This window comes from Pteropus medius, unplaced genomic scaffold (assembly GCF_902729225.1).
Source record: "Pteropus medius unplaced genomic scaffold, Ma_sr-lr_union100, whole genome shotgun sequence".
Classification (NCBI taxonomy): domain Eukaryota; kingdom Metazoa; phylum Chordata; class Mammalia; order Chiroptera; family Pteropodidae; genus Pteropus; species Pteropus medius.
In genome coordinates, this window is record NW_024351730.1 from 14907379 (window position 1) to 14934322 (window position 26944).

Here is a 26944-nt window from a genome sequence, read left to right on the forward strand (position 1 = left end):
ATGACCCAGTGAAATGGTTAAATCTGAGTGTTTTTATATTAGGTATGTTGTAGAGTAAAAAAGTTTTGGGAAAACATAATAGAACAAAAGGCCATGAGTTGAGGGTATTACTGGGGAAAACGTAAGCCTGTTCTCATCTCAGCATCCCTCCGTCTTTAGATGCTCCTTTCTCCCAGGTACAAGGAGGGCACTTCTCATAAGAGAATCTTATGACCTGCTTCAGGGGAGAAGAGGAAGTTCAGAGAATCCTTTCTGCACCTGCTGTTTCTCACATTCCTTCAGCTTAAAATATTTATTTTTCTTAGGCACCATATTTTAGAGTGGTACATTCTAATCCCTTTCATGGTTCATACAATTATATAGCTGAAACACTGTGTGAGCATCTTTGACGCCTATTTAAATTCAAGAAATGACTGCCATCTGTGTGGAGGCAAATGATACCTTATTTTTCACTGTGACTTTGGTTCCTTTTGTCTCTTAATGTTGTTCTCTCTATATACTTATGGTCTGTGTTTGTGCATTAAAATGTGTTGTTTGAAAATTAAAATTGCCCTTTTTGACACTTGCTTATTTCCTCCAATAAGAAAACATTTTGTAGCCAATTATGCTTGTATGATGAGCACTGAGTGTACTCACATTTTTTTTCTGTATATTCTTCTCCACCTAGAAATTAGTTTTTTATTAATCCATCATTGTGTTCATTAAGTTAATCAATCAGCAAATATTTATTGTGTATCCAGTGTTCACCAAAGCATAGTTTTTTGCCTTTAAATTGCTTATAAATATTTCAGGTGGCTTGATAATTTAGTGTCAGATTGACTGTGATCTAAGTCTACGTTTAAATTATGCTCTCTCAGAATCTTAAATGTTTCAAGGGCTCACTTTTCTATATGTAAGTTAGTAAATGAAAATATATGAGTTGAAACTGCAAGTCTCTCTCATCTCTTTCATACTTCTTATTAAATAATTCTTGACTCCTACAGGTGAGTTCTTAAAGTACCATTCTATTATGATAATTTTTAAAACACCAAGAAGTAAGACCACAGAAAATGAGCAATCATTTTTATGTAGGGAGTATTCTAATAGTTTCTTATGATAGAGGTCTATCTAAACATATTTGCTTATCAAAAGAAGAAGGGCTATCCAAGGGCAAAATTTTAATGAATATTATTATAACATAAAATAAAATAATAGAAAATAAATATTACCTCTGTTGAAGCCCTACTTGTCAGCTGGGTCTTAGTGGCTTATGAACTCAGGATACATGATCTAATTGATTTATCTTTCTCCATTGCCAGGATTGAAGTGAGAATAGACAGAATCAGGCACAAGTTCTATTTCTCCCCTGTATCTGCAGCAGCACTTTTGTGGAATGTGTAAATTTTAGATTTCTAGCTACAGTGTAACTGGAAAAGATGTTAAGGTAGTAACATTACTAGCTTCTTTTTAATATCTCTTTTATATATTATAGATATATGATATAAATAATATTTTAATAACATCGAAATAAAAATTTCTGTATATAATATAGAAAAAGATAACAATATTATTCACAGTGTCTAAAACTGAAGCAACTGCTAAATAAATGTAAAACAGTATTATAAGTTAAATATTAAGGTCTATATACTGTTTTGTTTGCATATGTGCAGACACACCACATACACATGCACATATACACAAACACATCTTTTAGCAGATGCCTCTGGCACATGTATAGTATGCCCTTCACTCAACTCTGAGTTTACTCAGACCTAAGTAAACTATTTTGTGGGCACTCAGGCCTATCTCATCCAATTCTCACTTCACACTGCTTCTATTTGTCTTTTAGCATTCTACCATAAGGCTTTCCCCAAGGCCAGCAGCTTGCTCAGCTGGCACTTAGCCATCTGCTTGTGTTCAGGGGAGTATTTACCAGTAAAGACTGCCCTAAGCCACTGGGAACAAAGGTCCATTACCCCAGCTTTATATTTCTCAGAGATCTGGGAAGAATTTGGTCCTCCTTGCCAACAATAGCAACTTCAATATTAACGGATATATGACTCTTCTTCCTTTTCTGTATTTCTCTCACTGTTCCTTTACACTTGTCTCCTGGGATTACCTCCCAAATAAACTACCTGCATCAAAATCCTTGTCTTGGGCCTGCTGTCCTAGGATCCCAGATTAGGACACTATACCCCATAAAACATTTGAATTATGTTTGAGTAACTGAAAACATTTGTAGACATATTAAGTATTTACCAACTATTTTTTAAGTATTTAGTGTTATTATGAAAATATGACAATGCCTTTCATAAATCTGGTTTGACAAAAATGTTAATCATTTTACAAACCTCTCTTTAACATTTAACATATTATCTGTCTTCTTGGAGAACAGCTGTAATGTGGTTGGTGAAGGTAGATTTATGTGCTTGAAACAGTTGGCCAATATTATACAGAATCTGCTCCTTTCTGGCGTTGTACTGATGACTGATTCCTTGTTAACATATTAATTAGAGTGATATCTTCCTCCAGACCTCCCAAAGCAATCTCTCTGTTGCAGCAAAACTTTCTTCCTAAAGCTTGTCTTTCAAAAGCAGGCTTTCCTGAGAGCTGTGGGTTACATAGGAAGCTGTTGAAAAAAACCTCATCAAGCTGTGAAATTTCACCCAATTGTAGATAAATGTACTGGAGATTATGAAAGCAGGTACACAATAGTAAGTGATGTGTGCAAGGGCATAGATTTAGGAGAATAATTATGTTTCATTCCAAAAGAGATAAGGAGAGAATGGCTCTAGAACCAACATGTTTTTTTCTTGTGTAGAAAGGGAATTTTATGTAAAAAAATAATAATATATAAAAATAAAAGCAAGACATTCATTAATAACACAGTTTTTCAGAAGTAAAATCAAATGTGTCAAAATAAAAATTCTGGCATATATCTACTGAGATATTTTGTACTCATGATAGGTACATAAAATGTATAAAATAGCTATTTTACAGCTGTGAGCATGATCTGGTTTAATAAACATCAACATTTTTCTTCCATTGTATTGTCATAACCAAGGAAAAAGTAACTGTCACATAGAACTGAGAGAAAGAAGTTGTATTTTCTGTGATCATCTATTATAAATGTTACATGATTGACCAATTGGTCACTACGGCTCTAGGTGGATTGATTTATATAAGTCATATCCATAACCATTTTCTGTGGGACATAAGAGACTGAAAAAAAAAATAGTTTGCCTGTCTTCAGAGTAAAACATTATTTTGCTGTATAGTACTGTCAAAAGAAGAACCAACTATTCCCATTTTGTTTATTTCTCAACTGTCAGTTTAAGAATCATATATAGGACTAATTTTGCTTTTATTTTATTTTATTTTTGTCTAACCAGAAGTAAACAAGGTTTATTAATGACCTAGTTTTCTGGTGGTAAACTTAAGAAAGGCATCAAACTAATATTATAAAATTCAACCAATTAATTTAAACTGTTTTTCTATAGTGAAGGAGTTGTATGGCTCAAGAAACAGAATCTTTCAAAGTCTCAATAGACCCCTCATTGACTCTTTTCTAAATATTTACTAATACGCATTAGAAATATAGATCTGGTCCTATTAAACTGCCATTTATTAAGGTTAACAAAGAAGCATTTCTGCCATGAAAAATAACCTTTCTCTCTGGCTTCTTGAAGTTTGCAAGATAAACATGTACTGATTTTAAATGAAAGTGAACATCAGTAAACTAGACAGATTTATTGAGTTAGCTTGTAGCAAAATGAGCTTGTTCTATTTTCACATAACTTTTTCTGGTAGTAAATACTTTAATCTATTGATGCCATGGAGAAATGCTACGTTAGCTATAAAACAGAAAGAGGGCACTGTTCAGTGACAGGACCAATAATATGTATAGTGCAGTAAACACTTTGTAGGAATTTACTGGCCCTGAATTCAAATAGACAATGTATACTTTACTAAGCTGAAGATTCATAAAAAAACTGCTGCTTCCTCCAAATGCTTAAACTTAACTTAGAAATTATATTAAGACATCAGTTTTACAATGGTAGAAGAAACTATGTTTGATTTCAAAAAGAAGAAAAACCCATTCTCATAGTATTCTGCACTTTCATAGTAGAGGCATTCGATTTTTATTTTTGTTGCTAAGGAGTTATAATTTTCTAGCACACATTTCTTTCCTAAAATTTGTAGGCAGAGCAGAGCATAGAATCTCTCTGTGGCCGGATGAATCCATGTTACACATATAACAAGAGAACTGATGTTAAGAGACTTATGAGTTAAGGTGCTAGTGTTAGTGATTAGAAAATATCAACCTGAGAAATCTAAGAAATCTAAAACTTAACCTCCACGCACTACAACCAAAATTCACAACTTGAGATTTCATTGAAAAATCACACATTTAAATCTACTTTTCTAATTTATTGATATTTGAAGTAGGATATCAAACTGTTGTGTTGCTTCATTTTGTGGGAGAGAAAAATTAATCAGTATAAACTGATCAGTAATCTTGGGAGACTATGAAGACCATCCAATGAACATAAAAACCTTAGAGCCAGATTGTCTTTTTTCAAATCCTAGCTCAGTTTCTTACTAGATTTGTGACCTTCAGCAATTAACTTAATTTCTGTGCCTCATACTTTCTTCATTTGTAAAATGGTAATAATATACTTACCCTAAAGAGTTGTTTTGGTAATTATGATTTCCACGTAGTAAACTTTCAATAACTGTTGGTTATTTTTGCTATAAATACTTTTTTTATCTATTAAAATTTATTTTTTATTATTTTTGTTTTTTAATTAAAATTATTGAGGTGATGCTGATTAATAAAATCAAATAAGTTTCAAGCGTACCATTTAACAGTATGTCATATATATGTTGTATTGTGAGTTCACCTCCCAAAGTTAGATTTCTGTCATTTTTTACTCTTACCTACCTACTCGCTTCCCCCTTCCCACTGGTAACCACTAATCCACTCTCCATGTCCATGAGTCTCTGTTTGTCATTTTTGTTTGTTGCTTTCAGTTTTGTATCCCACATATGAGTGGAATCATATGGTTTTCTACTTTTTCTATCTGACTTATTTTGCTTAGCATGATTATCTCAAGATCCATCCATGTGCCACATTTTCTTATGGCTGAGTAATATCCCATTGTATATATGTACCACATCTTCTTTCTCCAGTCATCTATCTTAGGACACTTTGGTTGCTTCCATGGCCTGATAAATACTTCTTATTGCAAGATTATGTAGTTATTCAACCATGTTTGAAAATTCCCCAGTGTTTTCAGTGTTTATTATTTTAAAATGTAGCATGATGAGACAAAATATAGTAGTAGTTCTGGTTTAGTAATTAGATATTAACCAAAATATCAAATGGATTTATTAATTAAATGTCATTTTCAGAAAATATTTACTTCAGATCAATTATACAATCCACATACACATTTTATTTTTTTCTTTTTGTTTTATCTTTGATATGTGTAAATTTATACCAGATATTCAAGAGCATCAAAGATAGAGACCCTTTGTATTGATTTACAAATTTAAAATATTTATTGCGCAGCTTTTTACACAGCAGTGAAGAAATGGAGAGTGTCTTTGAACATACATGACTAACTTTCTAGTAAATTAACAGAGTGTGTCATATATAGAAGTTCCTGAGGAAATATTGTTTATATGGGGAATTTATTTTGTCTTTAATGTTCTATTTTAAAAATAATCACCTATTGTGATAAATGAAATACTGTTATACCTATAAACAAGAAATTAAAGTTTTAATTAATACCAAATACAATCAGTTTATTAGCTATCAACTGCTCTATTTTGTCTACAAGGAAGTTTATTTCATTAAAAACCGAAAAAATGCACCTAATAATGTTATACTGTTAATAGTTCCTTCTTCAGTGCTCTAACCTGAAAATTCATTTTTATGAACCTTCTGCAGATAGCTTTTAAGAAAAAACAAACTGTTGGAGGCTGGTTGGTTTAAATAGACTATGAAGTATGTCGCTAGTGGTTCAATAGAGCAAGAATAATGTCATCATTTGTTTCATTCTTTAAAACTTACTTTTTCTCAAATTTGATACATTTCACTAAAACAAACAAAAAGTTCATTTAGTGAATTACTGAGCAGATGTCACAGTATTATAAAGAACGGGAGAGAAACATACTTTTTCGTTGTTATTTTTAATTTAATTTTAAATATAATATCTTGGCTTTAGATATTGTACCACACTGAACACGTTTGAAGGACTGTCTGCTTGTTATTTCCCTTATCAACTTTGACCTAGATAATTTATAACTTTCTTTTTAATAATAGTTATTCCTTTTGTCATAGTCTCTCAAAGAACGAACATAAATTTATAAGAAAAACAGATGAGAAAAGATATGTTCCCATTCTTAGGAGCATGTAATTCTTGTGTCAAATATTATAATGTTGTAGCACTAAACCCCATCATGAATACTTTTCAACTATGAGTGGGAAATAAATAGAAACTAATATAATTAACTGCATTTGGCTAGGCCAATAGCATCTTGATATAGAACTGTCACAGACACACTGTGATGGACACTGAAGAATTAAAGAAGAAACAGGAGACTCCCATGAGAAAAGTGGTACTTTGAGAGTTCACTCTTTAAGTTGCATAGTGAATAAAATATGTGTTTTTTCCTTCAAGTAAGAAAAAAGTAGCAAGGTGTTTTATGTATGCCACCTTCTTTCTGGAATATTTAATTCTTTTATGATTACATTGCTTTCACCTCTGTCAGACATTATTGATTTAAGTCAAATGCTGGCTCATTGCTTTACAGGTGACCAACATGTGCCTTGTGAGCCTGGAATGTGACACTGCCCTAAAAGGTTTCCAAAGAAAGGTTCTTCTTGTCCAAAATGAGATCTTAACTACATGGCTCTGAGAATATATTCTATATGAGGAAAAATCAGTATAACACTTTTCTTTTTCAAAATAAATTATTGCTAGTTATTAATACTAACTTTTAAAAAGGTTTTGTTGAAATCACAATCAGATATTTTCATTGAGAGCAGAACATCGAATCATTTTCTATATTTGATAAATTTAACTTAGTGAATATAGCAAATCTAGCATTTAGAAAGTAACAAGGGTAGCATAAAACTCTACTTCTTCCCTCAATCAATGGAATTATTCAACAAAAGTAGCTTGCACTTGGAAGATAGTTGTTTAGTACTTGGGTTCTAGTTTCAGAGGCTTGGCATTGGGTTTGCCATTTACCATTTATTTAACTTCTCTGTATCATAATTTCCTTATTTGTAAGATTGAAGTAATAATACTATCTACTTTATAGTGGTAATATTAAGTGGATAACACATGTAAATTATTTAAAACCCTACACCATCTAGTAAGTAGTAAGCACTCAATTAATATTAGTTATCCTCATTATTTTAATTATGATTTCCTTCTTGTTTGCTAGAGAGTATGGCATAGAGGTTAAGAGTGTAGGCTGACAAGTTCAAAGACCAGCTCTAATGATTACTAGTTATATGACCTCTGTACTCAGTCTTCTTATTCATATAATAATGATAATAATCTCAACAGGATTGTTGTGAGGATTAAATAGAATAATATAAAGTATTCAGCAAATAGACTAACATAGTATAATACTAAATAAATGGGACCAAAATTAACTTGTTTCAATGTCACTAAGGCGAATTTCCACAGAGATTGCAAAATCTTTCTTAGCAGTTGATCATAGACCAAATATTTTTCAGTATACAAATATATAAGTAGATAGAGATATAATGGACTCCATAGAGAGAAAAGAAGTAGAACCTCAGGAGGATTTTATGTGCCAAATACAATCAGTTTATTAGGAAAAAAACATACTTTGCCATCTGTAAGATTTGTCTCCTCCTTTGTTCACATCATTAAATAAATCATACCAAGTTCTTATTTGAAGCTATTTGCCTGTGACTTTGAAAGCATGTTAGTGACATCTATTGACTAGCAGTTACGAACATTGAGATAGAACCCAATGGTTCCTGGATGAATGATACATGATTCTCTGCCTTCAGGAACCTCCAAGTACTTCCAGAAGAATGATAGAAGGTAAAAATACCGAGTGCCAATAGAATAGAAAATGAGATAGCATAAGTGAAATAAATAGGAATTGGCAAACTATGGCCATGGGATAAATACCTACTGGTTGTTTTTGTACTAGCCCATGAGCTAAGAATGTCTTTTACATTTTTTAAGAGTTATAAAAACAAACAACAAGAAAAAAAAAGAAAAACTGCAACTGTGCAACATGGCCTGCATGTGGCTCACAAAGCTTAAATTATGTACTGTCTGGCCCTTTGCAGAAAAGTTTGCTAATCATTAGAACATTATTGAAAACTTCCCCACAGACTATATTGAAATTATACAGTTGATCAATATGGAACAGGTAAATATGGTAGTATTCATGAAAGAATAACTTAGAACCTAAAAACAGAGTTTGGTTTAACTGGAGAATAAGAGGCGTTAGGCATCCTGAATAGGGGCAACCAAGTAAGCAGAAGTTGAGAAATAAAATAGGTGTTAAATATATGCAGTAAAAATGAATAAACCACTGTGAAGAATGTGGTCAGAACATAGTATGAGTAAGACATAAAATTAGAAAATATAAGAATTGTGTTTTTGGAAAATTCTAATAATGAATCGAAAGACCTGAAAGTTATTCATATGATTGGTATTAGCACGTTAATTTCATCAAACACCAACAAATTAAATGAGTAAGGATCTTAAATCTATTTTCCAAGAGATTCTGTTGTATATTTTCTACTAATTCTGAAATTAATTTTGTTTGTTTTTTGTTTACAGTTATGGAAATCATATATATATTATTTACTTTGTTATCTTTAACCATATTGTTATGAATAAAAAGTATTTTCTGTTCTTTGGCTAATGTGAATCAAGTCCTAAGTGAGTCAGAGTATTTGGAAGACTTCTACAAAGTGACAAAGTATATAGCAGCTCCTCAGATTCGTAATCTTTTCCATAGAATGTTGGTCAATTTTTCCTTGCTTAAATGTCTCCTTGGGTTTTGTTGTCCCATTCTTTTGTACCAAGTGATACAACTTTCAATTCTAAGATTAATTCACCAGATCTTAAGAGCTCTGGCAAAGACTAAAAGAACAATTTTTAGCCAGAGATAAAGTAACTTGACTCCTTTCAGCTTCTAGTTTATCTCATCAATAAAATTAGGATAGCTGTTTCTGTTCTCACAATATATAAAATTGTTAAATGAATTAAAAAATATCACATACATAATAATTTGTTTTTAATTCTATTAAAAGTTCAAAATTAAACTGTGATTTGTAGCTAATATCTTAATTCTCCGGCTTCATTTTTCTTATTTAGAAAAAAATCAGCTGGGACTAAATGACTTTTCAAAAATATATTTCAGCAACCAAACTCTAGGAATATTAATCATAAAGTATTTATTAAATATCTGAGATTAGATCTAGGTTCATTTTAAATATCTAGTTTGCTGCATATCCGGAGTTGAGTGCATACAACATAATAATAGAAACAGTCAAATATATTTCTCAGGAGCAAATGGATGACATTTGCTACAAAAAATTTGATTTTAGTCAAAATTTTTGTGACTCTAACTGACTTCAGCTCTTTCTAACAGTTCCCCCCTCTCTGCCATTCACTTCTACTGTCTGTTTTTAATTCCTTTATATACGTTCCTTTGAAAGCATTTAAAAATAGCTTATAATTGGTAAATGAGTATACTGAAAATCACCGATTGTTGGGCGGTAAGCTTCCCTAAGGCAGAGATCAGTTCTTCCTCTGTTACATATTCATAATAGCACTACCAAATTCATAGCTTCTTTGAAGATTAAATGAAATGATCCACTGGAGGACTGGTCTCATAGTACATGTTTAGTAACTATTAGTTGTTATAATTATTATTGTCTCTGTATTCACAGCTCCAAGGACCTTGCAAATACAAATGTATTCAGATCTAATCTATAAATATACACATATACTCTTATCCACTCTGAGGGGACTCTATATTTTGTGTAGCAATTCTAAATGTCATGTGGTTGTTACACAGTGGTGACAAATCATTATGCCAAGGATACATCCTTGATGAACAAAATGTAATGTCGAATAAGTCTTTCCAATAACTTTGAAAAATTATTATTTTTACTAGAAGCTGTTACCAATAGATTCTCAAAAAAGTCTACTAATAGCACCATTTTCTTTTAAAAGGCTAAATTAACAGTTTTAAAGATTTTACGGATCTATCAATAGAATGGAAAGTTTTAAATAAAAATAAAAGGCAATTTCAGTTTCTGCAGCATCTATAGATATTGTATTTAAGTGTTTAAATTAGAATGTGGCTAGTGAAAGCATTTTATGAATTATTGACATTTTCAATCTACATACTCAAGGGTGAAATTCATTAGGAGGTGTTAATTTTGGAAACACATTATATAAAGCCATTGTAATACAAGGTGCTTGAGCGGCACTTTTATTCACTGATGCACGGTATTATTTGAAAAACATAATTTAGAAGCTGAGCTGCAGTGATTACCCCTGTCTTTCATTAAATAAAGGATTAGCACTTTTATTTACTGAAAAGAGACAGATGTCTGTCAGAGTTTTTGATATGCAGTATACCAAAAAAATTAATGAACTTCACAGATGTTTTTATTTCTATTTACTGAAGTGCTTCAGTATTTTCTTAGTGTATATGAAATAAAATAAGAGACAATTTTCTCTGTTTTGGAATAATAAGAATTAATAGGACATGAAGTATTCAGCACAATTTATTTCTGATGATAAGAAATATCTTGTTTCCTTGGCCAAGAAATTAGTAACCCTTTTTTTTTTTTCCCTATTATTTTATCTTCTCTGGAGAGATACTTTGCTTCACTAGTCTCAGGGTTGATAGCACTGAAAAATATGACATCTAGTCCTTTCCTTTGAAAAGACCAAAATACAATTCATGATTGCATGGAGGCATACAAAATATTAATTGAGATCTTTCTAGGTATTGGGCACTGGAGATGCAATAATAAATAAAATCAAAACATAGATTTGAATTCCAACTCTACAACTTATTAACCAAAGAGTCATGCATCTTTGTACCTGTAACATAGCTTGAAAAGTTAAGATAATGAGAATATCTACCCCATAAGTTTGCTGTGGGATATTTAAATTAGTTTTGTATGCAAAACTTTAGTGCAATATATGGCACATGACACATGCTTATCGAACGTTCTTATAACAGACACAGTGCCTGCTCTCAGGGAGATTTCATTTTAAGTATTTTGTCCTCTAAAGTGTACTCCTCTGTGGATTTGACTGACAAAAAGGAAGTGAAGAACAAGAATCCAATAAACAGTATTTCACTGAGTTTACATTTTGTGAGAACCAGTAATATTAGACAAATGACAAGACTCTACTACATATCAGGGTTAATCTTGGTCAAATCCTTTAACCTTTTGAGTTTTGGTTGACTTATCTCTGATACAGAATTAAGATATATCACTTCACAGTGTTGTTTGAAGATTTAAAACAAGCAATCCATGTGAAAAATTTTTTTAATTATAAAGTTCTATACAAATATGAAGTATTATTATGGACTTTTGGTTATTCACTGATAGATGACTTTGTTTGTGGATGATGCACAAGCAAATTTTCATCCAAGACTGATTCTTTTATTATTTACCTAGTTTTACCATCTTCCTAACTGCCCAGCTGGCTTGTGATAAGGATTCCCAAATGTATTTTAATTGTCTAAGCCAATGTAGCCAAGAAAATATTCTGTTTCAAACACTACTATATTCTAGTGAAAAAAATATTTATTTATAAATTATTTAATACCTTATAGCCATCTTATGTTCCCCATAGTGGATATTTATTTATATATTACAGAAACAAAGAGGCATCATTGAATTATGACACTCTACTCATTTGGAACATTTAAATTGTAGATAGAAAATATATCGTGTGATTTATAGTTTAAAAGAAAAGAAAATTTAAGCTACATTAGAATTAGGTACAATTTTATACTTCTTAGTTAAGGCACTAACGATTTTTGGCACACAACAATTTTATTTCTTTGTAATTTGCAATGCAATTTTAAAAAGCTTGGCAATGCATGCATATACTCTCTCATCCATACTTTTTCTAATTAAAGTATGCAATTCAAAAGTATGACATACAGCACAGATATGAATAGAACTAAAAACATCTTATTTTCTAAACAATAACATAACTATATATTATATCTATTTTATGAACTGTTGGGAAATGAAGGGAAATTGTACTCGTCTTTTTTTCTTTTTTCCTGTTTCTTCCTTTTGTATAAAAAGAAGAATAAGATTACCTTTAGTTTGAATTTGTCATTTACTCTAACCACAGGATATAGCTTATGACATTAAGTTTGACAAAGGATAACGATGAAATCACTTTAAGGAAATGTATAAATGTATTTGCAGAGGCTGAATAGACAATAAAAATAGTTTGAAGATTAAAAGTAAATAGAGAAAAGGAGAGAAACTAGTTCCAAAGAGGTTTGGAAATCAATAATGACAGCTATAATGTTAGAATTCAGGATATTGGACCAGACCATAAGACAGGAGGTCCTGAAGAAGGCCTATAACAGGTGTCATCATACAATTTATTTATAATTTTATTACAGAGAGGAGAGAAGGGAGTATTTTCAGCCTGTATATTTACATCATTACAGGCTGTTTTATAGCAACAAATTTTTCTTGCCGAAATTCCCCTGAAGACCATCTATACATTTTTTTCTTCTTTTCCTTTTTTTTCCCCTCCAGTTTTACATTTAATGAATTGGAGATACATATTGCTCATAAATTTTACTTTTCTCCCTCTCCACTGAAATATTTAAGGACATGATACTGATAATGCATTGTACATATGATTCTATATAGTAAATTCAATTTTGTTTCGCCACTTTTTTCTTTTTACTACATGCTTAAAATATCAAAGAGCAAAATTAATCACCTTTATTTGGATTATTTATTAATTCTGTAGATGTTTACTAAGTATTTATAATGTATCCACTGTGAGGGATACAGTGGTAAGCATGTTTCTTGTACCCATGCAATTTGTTTGTTTATTTGTTTCAGCGGAGAGAAGCTTCTAGAATCAGAATTAGATGATGGACAATGACTGGCTAATCTTAAATGTTACCAAGCCTTTCAATGACAAATTATGTTTGCCTTGCCAGTTTTTATTATTGGAATATGATTTGTGTATGCTTGTATCAACTTAAATTATGAGATTATTTTACTTCCGTTTTGAAAATGGTAAATAAATGATAAATTAGCTACAACCAGTCATGACATAGGCAAGACCATAATAATTTTATCCAAAGTAGAATTGCCTAATAAATCTTAATTTTGAGTAACCAGCAAGTAACAGAGGCAAACATTACTTGTGCTACAACTTATGTCGATATCTCTGAAATTAGACCAGGACCAGAGAATTAAAAGCAAAATTTTACCTAATGACAATTGAGAAAATAGAGGAGTAAGTTCTTTGAAAAATAATTTTTAAAAAGCCCATTAAAGTATAAGACAGTATTTACTTTCATCACATATCTCCTCTTCCTCGTTAAGTATTTGTCAAAGAAAAATACCAGTCCCAGTCACCAAGAAGTTAGGATATTTGCCCTTAAATATAAGACGGCCTTATTTAAATGAAATAAGACTAAAGTTCTGTGAATATAAACTTTACATTTTAGAATATAAATATCTCCATTTATAATTGTCAAAAGGATATATATTTAGAACTATTTCAAAAAATGAAGTTAGTTCTTAAAATTATTTTGTAAGCTAGTCTTTGAAAAATGCTGACTTTAGTATGACTTTACACTCCCAAACTCCATCTTCACTGTACTGGGTCCAAATTTTTGAAACTATTGATTAAGTAATTCTTTAAGGTCCTTGGTTATGCTGCTTCTAGTCGTCAATCTGAACTCATGTTTGATAGTGTTCTTGTCATAGCATGAATTGCATCTTTTAGGTGAAGCTTTTAATGACCAATAATGAATCATACAGTCCAGAGAACACTGCAGTTGCTCAGTAAATATTAATTGAGGATGACGATGAATTATAACAGTGTAATAGTTTTTAAGAGTCCTAGAAATACTGTTAAAAATAAGATTTATAAATTAGTGAGATAAGGAATCTGAAAAAGATAATCTTATTTGTAACTTCCTAAGCATATTTGTGATATATAGGAATCTTGTCTTCTAGCATATAAGATATTGAGGTTTCGAAAAAAGTCAATGAAGAGAAGTGAGCATGATTTTTACAGTAATTGAAGACATGAGTTTAGGTCAAAGCACAAAAGTTTCACCCAAATATAATTACCCCAAACATTTCTCCCTTGTTTTGAAACTTTCCTAGAACTTCAAATGTATTTATTATGCATGTCTCACTCAGTCCATCCCTTCCACTGAAATTATCTTTGACTTATATCACTTGCAATCTGATTTTTAAGTTTGTGTTAGGCACCCCTTTGTCTTCTTTTTTCCATTGTCCTTTTTTTTCCTTTTTGTGATCTAGGCAAATTGTTTCCGATGACAGTTTTTTATAGGCTAAAGAAGATACTACTTGAATATGTTGCAGTTTTCCAGAATTTCCCCTGACTTGTATTGATCAGTACCTTAAAAATAATAATGGAATCTAATTTAACCGTAACTTGTTTGAGGATCTCAATTTATTCTTACAAGAGTCTGTTGAAAGGCTAAGTTAAGAATTTCAGAAGAGGCCAGAGCAGGGTTTCACTATTTATCCCAACCTTCTGATATAGCTTTTTCTAAAAGACAGTATTTTTCCACAATAATATAAAATATCGATGAGAGCTAATAATATAAAAATTGACGAATGGGAGTAAGAGTGCTTTTTAAATAAAGATTCTAAATCCATTTTTTTCAGAGTGAGAGCATTCCCTGTTAATGTGTAGCCTTATGTTGTGCATTTCTCATAAGACTGACAAACTCTGGAAAATCTTAGGCCTTAGGAAATAAGTCACTGAGTTCTTCTGAAGAGTTCTTGAGATGGGTAAAAAGCAAGACTATTATTATGTTAAATAGTGGTATACACTTCAGCATTTCCTAAATAAGACTAGCCAAAACTATTTGAAAGCTTTTTGTGTATGTTACCTATCTGCCTTTCAAATGTAAATTGGTGTTCATATTAATATTATATTTGCTGTATCTATACTTGGGAATGGTATGTTTATTAAATCTTAGCTTGATTAACTTTTGTGTTATTTTTTCCAAGTTTGTACTGTATTTTTAAGCTTATAATATGATTGCTTTAAAAAATAATTTTGATAGAGGAGTGGGTTTGTAAAAAACCCATAATGTTCAATAAAGCAAGTATGAGTGAAATAAATTATTTACTTTCGGTTTGGAAGAGGTGAATAAAAAGTGCTTGGCCAATATCGTACCATTAATCTATTCTCTTTTCTCCTTTCTCTCTTTACTTCTCTCTCTCCAATAGAAGTGGAACAAAAAGGTAATTAAATACCTTTCATAAATTATATACTATTTATAGGCTAAGTTATTTAACAGTTTAACATTTAGTTAAAATAATTTTGTTATTAATTCTTATCTATTTTATGAAAATTTATTTACTACTTCTGCTGCTCAACTTCACTTTAATCTGTTGTACTGACCAGTGCTGGTTTAATTCTTTTATCCTAAAAGAATTTAATAGTGTAAAATTTTCAGCCATGTATTTTATTTTATTCCTCATTATTTTTAAAAAAGTAGTTAGAAATCCAGTAGATGATGATGGATAGTGATTGCTTTAGATTTGTTTTTATTTCTATTCTAGATAATTTTCCATAGCTCTGGTATAGTTTCCCTTTAAAAAAAATTAACTATTGGAGGAAAAGGGAGATGGTTTTCTTAAAATACCTTAAATTACTTTAGTAACCAAGGGCTGATTATTACCTAACATAAAATTTATATACAATTTTGGTAACAATGCCTACCCATCCTTTATAATTATAACTATCATATTAGAATCCTGAGAAATTCTAATCATTGATTTTATTATTGAGCGTAAATTGACAATAGCCCTCTATCCTTAATATGGAAAATTTTGATAGTCAACTTTTCCCCCAAACTTTTTATTTCTCCAAAAGTAAAACTTTGGGCACTTTAACAATATACTTTGTACTTTCCTTTTTAATAACGACCCAATCCTAGCTGAGTTTCATCTTAGACTGTTTCCGCTGGATCTAGATTTATAGTTTCTGTTAAAGAGCTGATAACTAATATCAAGAATATAATACTTTTTTCATTAATCATTAAAATATAAGTAAACATCCAAATTTTTTGATTTTCTAATTTCTCTTCCCAATACATTTGTGATCATTTCAAACATAACAGTGTACTGCATGATTATTTTTCAGTGTGTTTGCTTTGCAAAAATATTAGAGCAATGTTTCCCTTAGGTTGAGCAGAATACTGCACTCCAAAGCGGCTCCATAGAAAGGGTTCTGTGTTCAAATTAGCTGGCAAATTTTGCTCAACCTCCTACTTCTGCTTTGGAGATTTACTAATGTATCTGAGCTACTGGAATCACAATTCTGTTTGACATATGTTTCCATGTGCCTAAGGACTCATTTTTTCTTTCTGTATAACATCTAGCTATACCACTTGAAACAGGTGCTTCAAGTACCACACTTTGGGAAATATTGCTTTATAACCTCTCATTACGGATCAATCTAATCAGCCAGACTTTCTCACCACCATTGACACAATGTGTTACTGCGTCATACTAAAAATCAAGTGAATCAAATAATTCTTGCCCATTTTCAGTCTGAAGTATGAGCAGCAAAATACTATAGCAAGTAATCTTGTTTTTTTTTTTAAATGCTCTTCTCATGTAACAGTAAAAGGTACATGTTTTAAGTTCCAATAATACTGTATTTAACAGGACATTTTAACTGATTAAAATCTAGATCTTGGGTTCTTCTCTGTAACCTTTCACCTTTTTTCTTTCCTTATTCCTTCTTTCCTGTTTCTTCCTTTCTCTTTTTCCTTCCCGTATTTATCCATCACTCATTTTTACTTGTGTGGGATGCATGCTCTATGGGTGCTATCGCAGCTTTAAGAGCTTTTTTGCTAGAAGATTCAGTGGCCTGTATTACAGGACTTTTCTTTTCCTTTATCATTATATTTTAATTACTATTAGATTTCCATATATTTTCTAATGATAAGTATTGAATAGCTAATGTCAGCAGAGTGAAAACAGTATTTTTTGAAATTTCCAAATAAGATACCTAAAAATATCCTGTATTAACATTTGTATTTGTTATGTCTATAAATATATAAACATATATGACATTCGTATACATATATCCAAAAATATTGTAATACATGTTTATAAAGGTAAAACTCAAAGGAAAGCACAGCTACTCATAAAAACGCAAAATTTTTTCAGCAAATGAAATCAAAATGATTTTAAACAAAAGTCAGAATTAATGTGTGTGACTACTTTGTATTCTCAGAAGAATGCAGCAAAATGACTAAGTGGTGATGGATTTCTTGTTAGAGTTGCATTCCATTTGGTGAAAAATAAGAATGTATGTCAATATATTCAAATTAATATATGTATTATTTTAACTCCTTTCCAACAGTTTTTCTTTGTCCTGGACTACTAAAAGGAGTTTACCAGAGTGAACATTTGTTTGAGTCCGACCACCAATCTGGGGCATGGTGTAAAGACCCTCTGCAGGCTTCTGACAAGATTTATTATATGCCCTGGACCCCCTACAGAACTGATACCCTGACTGAATACTCATCCAAGGATGACTTCATTGCTGGAAGGCCAACTACAACCTACAAGCTTCCTCACAGGGTGGATGGCACAGGATTTGTAGTATACGATGGAGCTTTGTTCTTCAACAAAGAGCGCACCAGGAACATAGTAAAGTTTGATTTGCGAACTAGGATAAAGAGTGGAGAGGCTATCATAGCAAATGCCAATTACCATGATACTTCTCCTTACCGTTGGGGAGGCAAATCTGACATAGACCTGGCAGTGGATGAGAATGGGCTATGGGTCATCTATGCAACAGAACAAAACAATGGTAAAATTGTCATTAGCCAATTGAACCCTTACACCCTACGGATTGAAGGGACATGGGATACTGCATATGATAAAAGATCAGCTTCCAATGCTTTTATGATTTGTGGGATTCTGTATGTGGTCAAATCTGTATATGAGGATGATGACAATGAGGCCACGGGGAATAAGATTGACTACATTTACAACACCGACCAAAGTAAGGATAGTTTGGTGGATGTACCTTTTCCCAACTCATACCAATACATAGCAGCCGTGGATTACAACCCCAGGGACAACCTTCTTTATGTATGGAATAACTATCACGTCGTGAAATATTCCTTGGATTTTGGACCTCTGGATAGTAGATCAGGTAAGTTTGACTTTTGGTGGTTCTTGAGGGGGAAAATATTTAGTTTGTTCTCAGTAAATTTATTGAACGTTTTGATTGGACGAGCCTATGTACCTGAAAAATGTTTCATCGTCTTTTCATCTGAAAAAGTGTTGCTGTTCATTAACCATGTTCAGCTCTAAAAAAGTATAAGGAACTGATGTGTTTTACCCTTGTGCAGCTATTCTTTGGCCCTTCTTTGAAGGGCATTTTCATTATCAGCTAGTAATTCTTTGTGTAGTGAAGTACATGGAATCTTTGCTAAAATAGAATGATATCCCATCTAATTAATTATGACATGCTCTCAGAAATGCTCTTAGATTTAGCTTGTATTAATGCTTCAGGAGTCCTACACCAATATATTCACATTGTAGAAAGCATCATATATGGCCACTTCTATTGGCAACATTGTCAGTTTGAGTGTTCATATATCTGAGGGTACCTACTTGATATATACAGAAAATATTTATAACTGATAAATACAGAAAAAATAGATCTCAATTTTATAATAAAAACAATACAAAACATAACTTTGAGTAAACACAAGATAATCTTTAATCCCATTCTCTAAGAGTGTCTTTTTCATCTATAGGACATATTGTTCCCTTTTCATGTTGTTCAAAGACAATCATAGTTTTCCCTTTAAATTTTTACTTCTATAACTGAGTTGTATTAGTTTAGAAGCTAAATTATTTTAAACTAGAAATCATACTATTCCTCATTATAAAGTATTATGGAAAACTAAGATACAGGTGTCTGAATTTTGATAATATAGCAACTCGAAGTTTATTTTTTTTCTTTCAGTGCTTACATGTTAATATTTATTTTCTCTATTGCTTTTACAATGATTTTATTAGCAAGTCATTCTTCCTAACTTAGCTCATTTTTTACATATTTTCTTATACAACTAGATTCTAAGTTTCATATGGCCAATAACTTTGTCTTACCCATCTTTTATTATATTTTTATTTGACCATTATTTCTACCTTCTCAGACACTAGTGTAATATGTGGCATATATGAAATAAAGCCTCAATAACTCTTTGTTGAATGAATGTATGAATGAATGAATGAATGGTTTCCACTTCTTACTGTGACAGAATGCCAAATTATGTGGTGTTTTCTCTAACCCATGAGAGGCTTCAGTCAGAGTGACAGCAGCAAAAGAAACTTCTCCATACTAAGTCCTCAAAAGATCTCATAAACTAAGTGCGTTATCTGACTCACCTCTGTACTGGTAGGGTTTCTCAATCCAGTGCACCCTTCAGTTGAAAACCTAAGCAAGAGTCAATCATCTGGAGTATTGAAGAAAGATAATTCATCCAGAATAAGAGCTGTAATATTCTTAACCATTATTCTTATTTAGAATAATAAATAGCTTAAAATTAATTATCATTCCGGGTTTTTATTTGATGCACTGAAGCAAACTCCTAACTTAGTTTTAATAAATTGTTCTTAAAGAGTATTTAGAGACTTGCCCCCCAAAATATTTCTAGCATATATTAATGAAGTTATGTGTATATTAATATATATGATAAATCAATGTAGTTGTGGACATACAGAAAATTATACCATTTAATTTCGTTTATTTGTGGGAGTTAACATAAGAACCATTTGCCTATGTGTTTTAATGCTCACATTTCTTTAAAGGATGTTATTAAAATGACAAACATTGAGAAATGATAAGGTTCAGCTTTTGAAAGAAATTCCTAAGTTAGCTAGGAGATTTAGTTTTTACTTTTTTAAAACAACACAAAAGACCTCTGTTTTGCAAAGTATGAGTTTTTAACTTTATTAAATTTGTTAATATAACTATAAGAAAAAGTATCATTTTCATGCACGGATGCTCAAATTAAAAAGTTGTTACCTTGGTGTGAATTTACTGCAGTTTAGAGGTAGAAAGAATAAGTGTGGGAAGTAAATTTTATACATGATATGTGTGGATATGAAAATTTCAATTAACATCAATAAAGGCTGTTCATCTTATTCCACACAGACAGTTCAGCTGGGTGTTTTTCTTTAGTAAATTACATCGACATTTTTCAAAGAAATTGCCTTTAGTGAATTCTTATTATGGATCTCCTTATTTGTCTATCTATGGAAACCAACTTACTGTAAATATGTTAGGGTCAAAAAGACTAATTCTGAGTCTGTAGATCTAAAATGTATTTACTGTTGCCATCTGTTGGAAGCGGGCTGAATATTTTTGCTCCGATTTTAAGTAAGTTCTAATCAATGGAAATTCACATTTTTGCTGTTGTTTTTGTGACAGGGTATCTGTGTTTTACTTCTTCGAGATATAACTATTCTGTACATTAAAAGATCTGGGCATTGGAAGTTAAGAGACAATTAGGCTTCTCTTGCATATATAAAAATCCTCTGATAAAGCATACATGCAGGTAGCATACTGCTTCTGAACATGAGCTTGGGAGTCCAAAGAACTTGGGTTTCAATTCTTCCTCTAATGCTTCTTTGTGAACAGGTTGTTCAGCCTCTTGGTATTTGTTTCAACTACAAAATGAAAAAAAAAAAGAAAACACAAACACCTAGCTCAGAAGGTTATTGTTATATTTTAATGAGATACCTGTAATAGGTGCAACAAACTTAACCTAATAGCTACGTATCAACCTACAAGGACCATTATTATCTACATTTTCTAAATGAGGTATCTAAAGTGCTATAGCTCATATCAATTACTCAAAAATCACCCAGCTATTAAAGTGCAGCCTGACTTCAGATTCATATTCTTTTCTTTGGCACTAGTAGTGGAAAGATGCTTACTGAGGCTGTGTGTCTAGATTCATTCACTGGATAGAAATGATATCAATATCCCCATGTGTCAAGCACTCTGTAAATGCAAATCTAATTTGTAGCTCTCACACTTAGATAATTACCGTAGACTCGTGCTCTTAAAACATTATACCTATTCTTTAACCATGAAATCAGATGTGTATTTTTAACAAAGGTCACTTTTAAATTCTGAAGTGATAAAGTTTAAGGAAGACTATGATGAAAAACTTAGCTTCGCAGAAATATTTTTAAAAAGTAGTTTCAAAAGTCATTTAATTCTAGTTTCTAACTTTCGCTAACATCCATTCTCAAATTGTTAATTGTCCTGTCTTTTAGGTTGGCTCATATCTTGACACTTATGTTTGTATTCTTTTCAAGGTAAAACATTGGTGGAGTGGTAAATCTGTGAAAAGGGTTGTTTTCAACAACAGCTGTATAAAGAAATTAATTTTAATTTGATTTTTTAAATTGTATTTCAGCTGTTCATTGTTGGTTTCTCCTTAAAAAGTTTTTTAATGGGCCTGTTCTTCTGGATGACATTTTAAAATGTTTAAAATTTGTTCTCATTTTTCTCTAAAAGTATTTTCAGAACATTATACTCTCATCACTAATTCTATGTTACCTAAGATGCAAGTTTGTCAGCATTTTTGCAGTTTTCCAGCATGAAATTAGTAGGAAAGTGAATCAGAAGTTATTTTATATTGCTATTCACATAGTTTATATTTGCAAATTTTGTAGAAATAATTTTTAAGAATATAGTATATCTCATATGGCAAAGAACAAACAAATGCAAAGAATTTTCAATTTATAAAATACTTTTGTTCAGGAACTAAGACAAATTCACATTGTACTAATCTTATTGATATTGTTTTAGTCATTTTTGTTTATAAATCCTTATAGAGCACTTGATAAATATGAGGTGATCTGTCAGGGTTTGTTGAATTAGTTAAGAAATGAGTGAATGAATTATAACATATTTTTAAAAGCTTCTTATTCATAATATTATAGGGTTGAGAGTATCAGTCCTAAATTTTGTTTTACTAAGATTGGATGTATGCTTCTCAGGTAGTAATCTTTATTATTTTTCCACACTCTATAATCTAAAAAATTTCTATGTTCATGCCTCCCTGAACAAGCCCGATCCTGTCTGACTTATATCAGAAGCTAAGCAGGGTCGGGCTTGATTAGTACTTGGATGAGAGACCACCTAGGAAGATCAGATGCTGTAGGCGTAAAAAATAAAAATTAAGGGAGTGTAAACTGACAAGGTCCTTGCAATCTGTGAAGTTAACCAAGGGTTGCCTCACCTAAAAAAATTAAAAAATTAAAAAAAAAATTATAGGTCACCTTAATTATTCCCTACACCCCCACCCACACATAACTCCTTCCCTTCTTCATTCAGGTTATAGTGCGCTTTAGTAACCTAAAGGAAGTTTAGCAGGTGTTAAGGAGATGTGCCAAAGCACATTAAGACCTATTAGTATACTTTTCTTCCAGAAGTAATTAGAAAAAATTAAAGTCAGTAGTCTTAGGATAGGGAAGAAAGTAAGCAACTGTTCAAAGAATTTTACATTCAGAACATATTCTCAAATTTTTCAGTTGATGAATTGCAGGAATTTCTTCAACTTGGAGAAAATGAAAATTGTATTATATTCAGAAATAAATAACATTGTGTTCTGTTGATAATACATTTAGTGTGCAGAATAGGTGATTCAGTTTTGGACACCTATATCAAAAATGCTTGTAAGCATTAGCTCCTGAGTATAAAATAAATGAAAGTGCTTCCTCTATTTTTTCTGAACAGAGCACCAAATCTAGACCTATTAGATCTAAAATTTCTTTTCAAATATACTTTTAAATGAGCATTTTCCCTATCTTATAAAATATGATATAAACTGTACATTCATCATTGCCTTCAATTGTCTGTCTTTTATAAGATATACATTTTAAACCTCCAAATAATACTTAGCTATTTCGTAGGTAACTGAGTGATACCTATGGCATCATAATTTAAAAAAAAAAAATACCTTATATCTTGATCTCTACAGCATAAGGGAATCAAATAATTGCATCACTTGCTTTTAGCTATTATTAGTGACTGATGTTGACTGACCTTAACTATTTAGTTCTTTCTCTCAAACCACCTTGTGCTGAGTTCAGTCTTTGTTAATAAATAGGAGTGAGACATGCGGTATTTTCTTTGACTCTTCTAATTTGTTTCTCAGTTGTCCATAGAACAATCTAAACTTTCCTTGTCAAATATACATATGTTTTTCAGTATTTCCTACTTAAGGAGGGAAGAGGTAGGCTCAGGTTGATAATAAGAATAGTCAGAGAAACCCAGTTGCAAAATTTCCTAAAGTTAGTATCTCTAACAGATCTAAAAATCTATCGGTTGAGATTTAGTGAAATACATCAATCAGTGATAGACACATAATTCTGTCTTGTGCTTGCTCTTCAGCTTACCAAATATGATCCACATTTTCTTGAAAGCCATTTGAGGTTATGTAAATATAACTATTCTTATATGTGCTGAAGATAGTAGAGTCTAAAACAACAGAAAGCCTGCAGGTAACAGTTTCACAATGCAGATGAAGCAAACCTCTGTCTTTATAATATGCTAATTAAGTGCATTTGCATCTTCAGTAAAAGCTGTAGTTATGTAGTGATGAATAAAAACTTTAAACACACATGACACTTCGTTAAAATGTAATTTTTACATCATATATCTGAGCTCTTTACATTGACAGCTGAGTAATGTGAGTGCTGGCAGAGAATCTTGAACATTTTGAAACTGTCACATGTTTAATAGGTAGCCGAATTTGCTTCCTGAGTGGTTTAGATAAATATGATGTACCCTAGACACAAAATAGAGCCTGAAAGTAGTGGGATGTTAAATCAAACTTGTCCTCAGCCTATGAGTTATGATTGCTTCACAGTTCCAATTGATATGCCACATTGTCTCTAAAGTTTAGTTGACATCTATCTTAGTAGCCAAGTGAACTTTACTAAAAGAATAGTCAGCCACTGGTAGCTAATTTCATTCAGGTCTGTATTTTTATGCATCAGCTGTTTCCCTGTCTGCTGAGAAGCCCCCTCTCTTTCCAATCCTTGCTTCTTTTTGTCTATAGTGACAGCTGCTGCTTGAAGGTCATTGCTGCTGGTGATTTTTCAGGGAGCACAACCAAAAAAGCTGCTAATATTGCATAGCTATTCCATTGTCACTTAACATCAGCTGAATTCTCTTATGTTTGTTATATGTTTCTTGCATTTTCTTTTCTTCATAATTGAAGATTAACTTTTCCAGAATGGCACCTTCTACTTTTCAGGCTCTGAATATCAAAATCTCACTCCTGTATGTACAAAGCAAAGCTGGCCCTAGCTCTTTACAGCGGAGCCCAGTATTAGCCATTAATCTAATATGTGAGTGACCTTCTTAATAAAAGAGACAAGATGCAAGGGATAAAAAGGTTCGCAAGTGTTGCTAACTTATTTTTTTTTCCTACAGAGTGATGTCTCTGATAAATGTATTAGAAAAGTAATCAAAATCATTTCTACATGTAAGTCACACTCATAAAAAGATGATTTGTGAATAAGCTTCCCACTCACACCAGCTGTCCTTTCTGTAGCCATTTCACTGCTCATTAGCACATCCACCAGAGGGCAGGCAGGTGGAACTGAAATAGTTCTGTTCATTATTAGCGCATCTTATGAAGGTCGGCAATAGTGGCTCAAATGAGATTTATGATTATCGAAGAGTTCCACTTTAGAGTCCTCTGCCTCTATCCACATTAGCACAGATAAGTGAGAACTGACTTTATTATATAGTGAAGTCTTTGTGTTTTAAAATTTTAGATAATGTTCAAGTACCTTAGAATAGAGTTGACAAGCGAAAATATGAATTTAAACACAAAGGTATTTCCCTCTTAATAACTGCTTTTCCACCAGAAAGCTAAATTCTCAGATAATAATGATTAATGACTAAATAACTTAAGATACATAAATGACAGGGAAAATCTACTATACTGTATAATTTTATGGGACAAATCATGTTGTCATATTTCCCTGAAAATAAATAGAAAATGTCTTTTTTAATAAGAATTCTGCCTGTTTCTCTTTATGTCCTTCAATAGTACAAATTCATGACCTAACTTTTTGCATCCACTTACCACAAATAAAAATATAACTTAAAATTCAGTGATTTCTCTCTGAAATGTCTTGTGACTAAAATATTTTAGCCTTCCATTTTGAATTGTTAAAACTAATGTTTGGAAAATAATTTTAACAAAAAATATATGAATACAAGTGAAATGTTAGGTACTTGTTGATTTCATGACTCAGAATTATCTCTTGTGCACTTTTTTAGTAAGAACTGTCTTTGAAGAAACTTTTACCTTTGAGAAAAAATAAAATGACATTTCCCTTAGAAACACTCTCTCAATTCAATAAAAATATAAAATAGACTATTTTAAAAACATTAAATGTTTCAAAATCTATGATAATTCTTGCTATATAGCATATATATTTATATAGTAAATGAAAAATTTAGACTTTTATATTTTAAAAAGAAGCCCACTGAGAGACATAAGTGGTAATGGTTTGTGAAAAAGCTTGAAAGTGGAATTAGATATAATAAGAAAAAAACAAAGATGAAAAGTGAAATTCAGATACAAAATCAAACCTGCTGTAGAAAGCAGAAACAGGAAGTCAAAACTGGGCTTAAGTCAGAAGGCTATTGATTAATTGATTCTTTCTCGCCCCTTCCTCCCTCCCTTCTTCTCTTCTTCCCTTCCTTGCTTTTTTTCTTCCTTCCTTCCTTCTTTCTTTACTCAGGAAACATCTTTATACAGCCAAGGCCAAGCACTATGCTGTGGTCTGTGGTTACAACAGTGTTCTGAGCAGGCATTGACCTTGCCATCATAGAGCTTACAGAATAGTGAAAACAAGAGGAAAGAGAAAGAGGGTTGTCAAAAAATAGAAGTATTATCTACTGTTAATTGAGTATTGTCTTTTTTGGCCATTTACATATTATCAAATTTAATCATGCAAAGAAAGCATCATCCTCATTTCCAGATAAAGAAATCGAGGATCACAGAAGGTAAATAACCCAAATCTGAATAACATACATAATTCACATTTGCAGTTAGAATCCCAGTCTGACTTTCTATGTCATGTTGCCTCCATCAGTGATTAAAGGGATTATAGGTGGCACAGCTGAGGAGCAAGGAGAAACACAAGAAGGCAGCGTACATGTACTAGAATGTAAGGCAGGTAAGCTGAAGTAAAATGCAAGGCAGGAAGGACCCATCCACATTCAGTCAGAGTGAGAACAAGCACACAGTAACTAGTGTTGTAGAGTGCCCACCATCCCCTCCAAATTATGCCTGGTTTGTGAACACACATACTTTAACCCTTAAAAAAAGAGGTACAGATGAGGAAGCTAAGCTAACTCAGAAATGTAAAGTCACCTGCCCAGAGAAACCCAGTTTATAAATGTAGGTGTGGGCTTCAAAGAAGCCCAGTTTTATTTGACTCTGAATCACGAAGCCGGAACACTTTATATTTACAATAGAAAACAATTATAATATGCACAAGCATGAAATATAATGGATTTAGTGTGTGTGTGTGTGTGTATGTGTGTGTATGTGTGTGTGTTTGTGTGTTCTTGGAAGTAAT

The 26944-nt window shown here is 31.8% G+C and overlaps 1 protein-coding gene across 13 annotated transcripts in view; it reads left to right on the plus strand.

Moving 5' to 3' along the window:
- The window catches only part of ADGRL3 (adhesion G protein-coupled receptor L3), a 726915-nt gene that overhangs the window by 449013 nt on the left and 250958 nt on the right, over positions 1–26944 (plus strand). For 10 of the 13 annotated variants that reach the window (XM_039845304.1, XM_039845303.1, XM_039845307.1 and 7 more), the window contains 2 exons: positions 15512–15526; positions 17661–18461. In XM_039845304.1, coding sequence (XP_039701238.1) covers positions 15512–15526; positions 17661–18461 — 816 coding nt within the window. The remainder of the gene's footprint in view (positions 1–15511; positions 15527–17660; positions 18462–26944) is intronic. The other 3 variants (XM_039845305.1, XM_039845308.1, XM_039845312.1) reach the window with 1 other exon arrangement.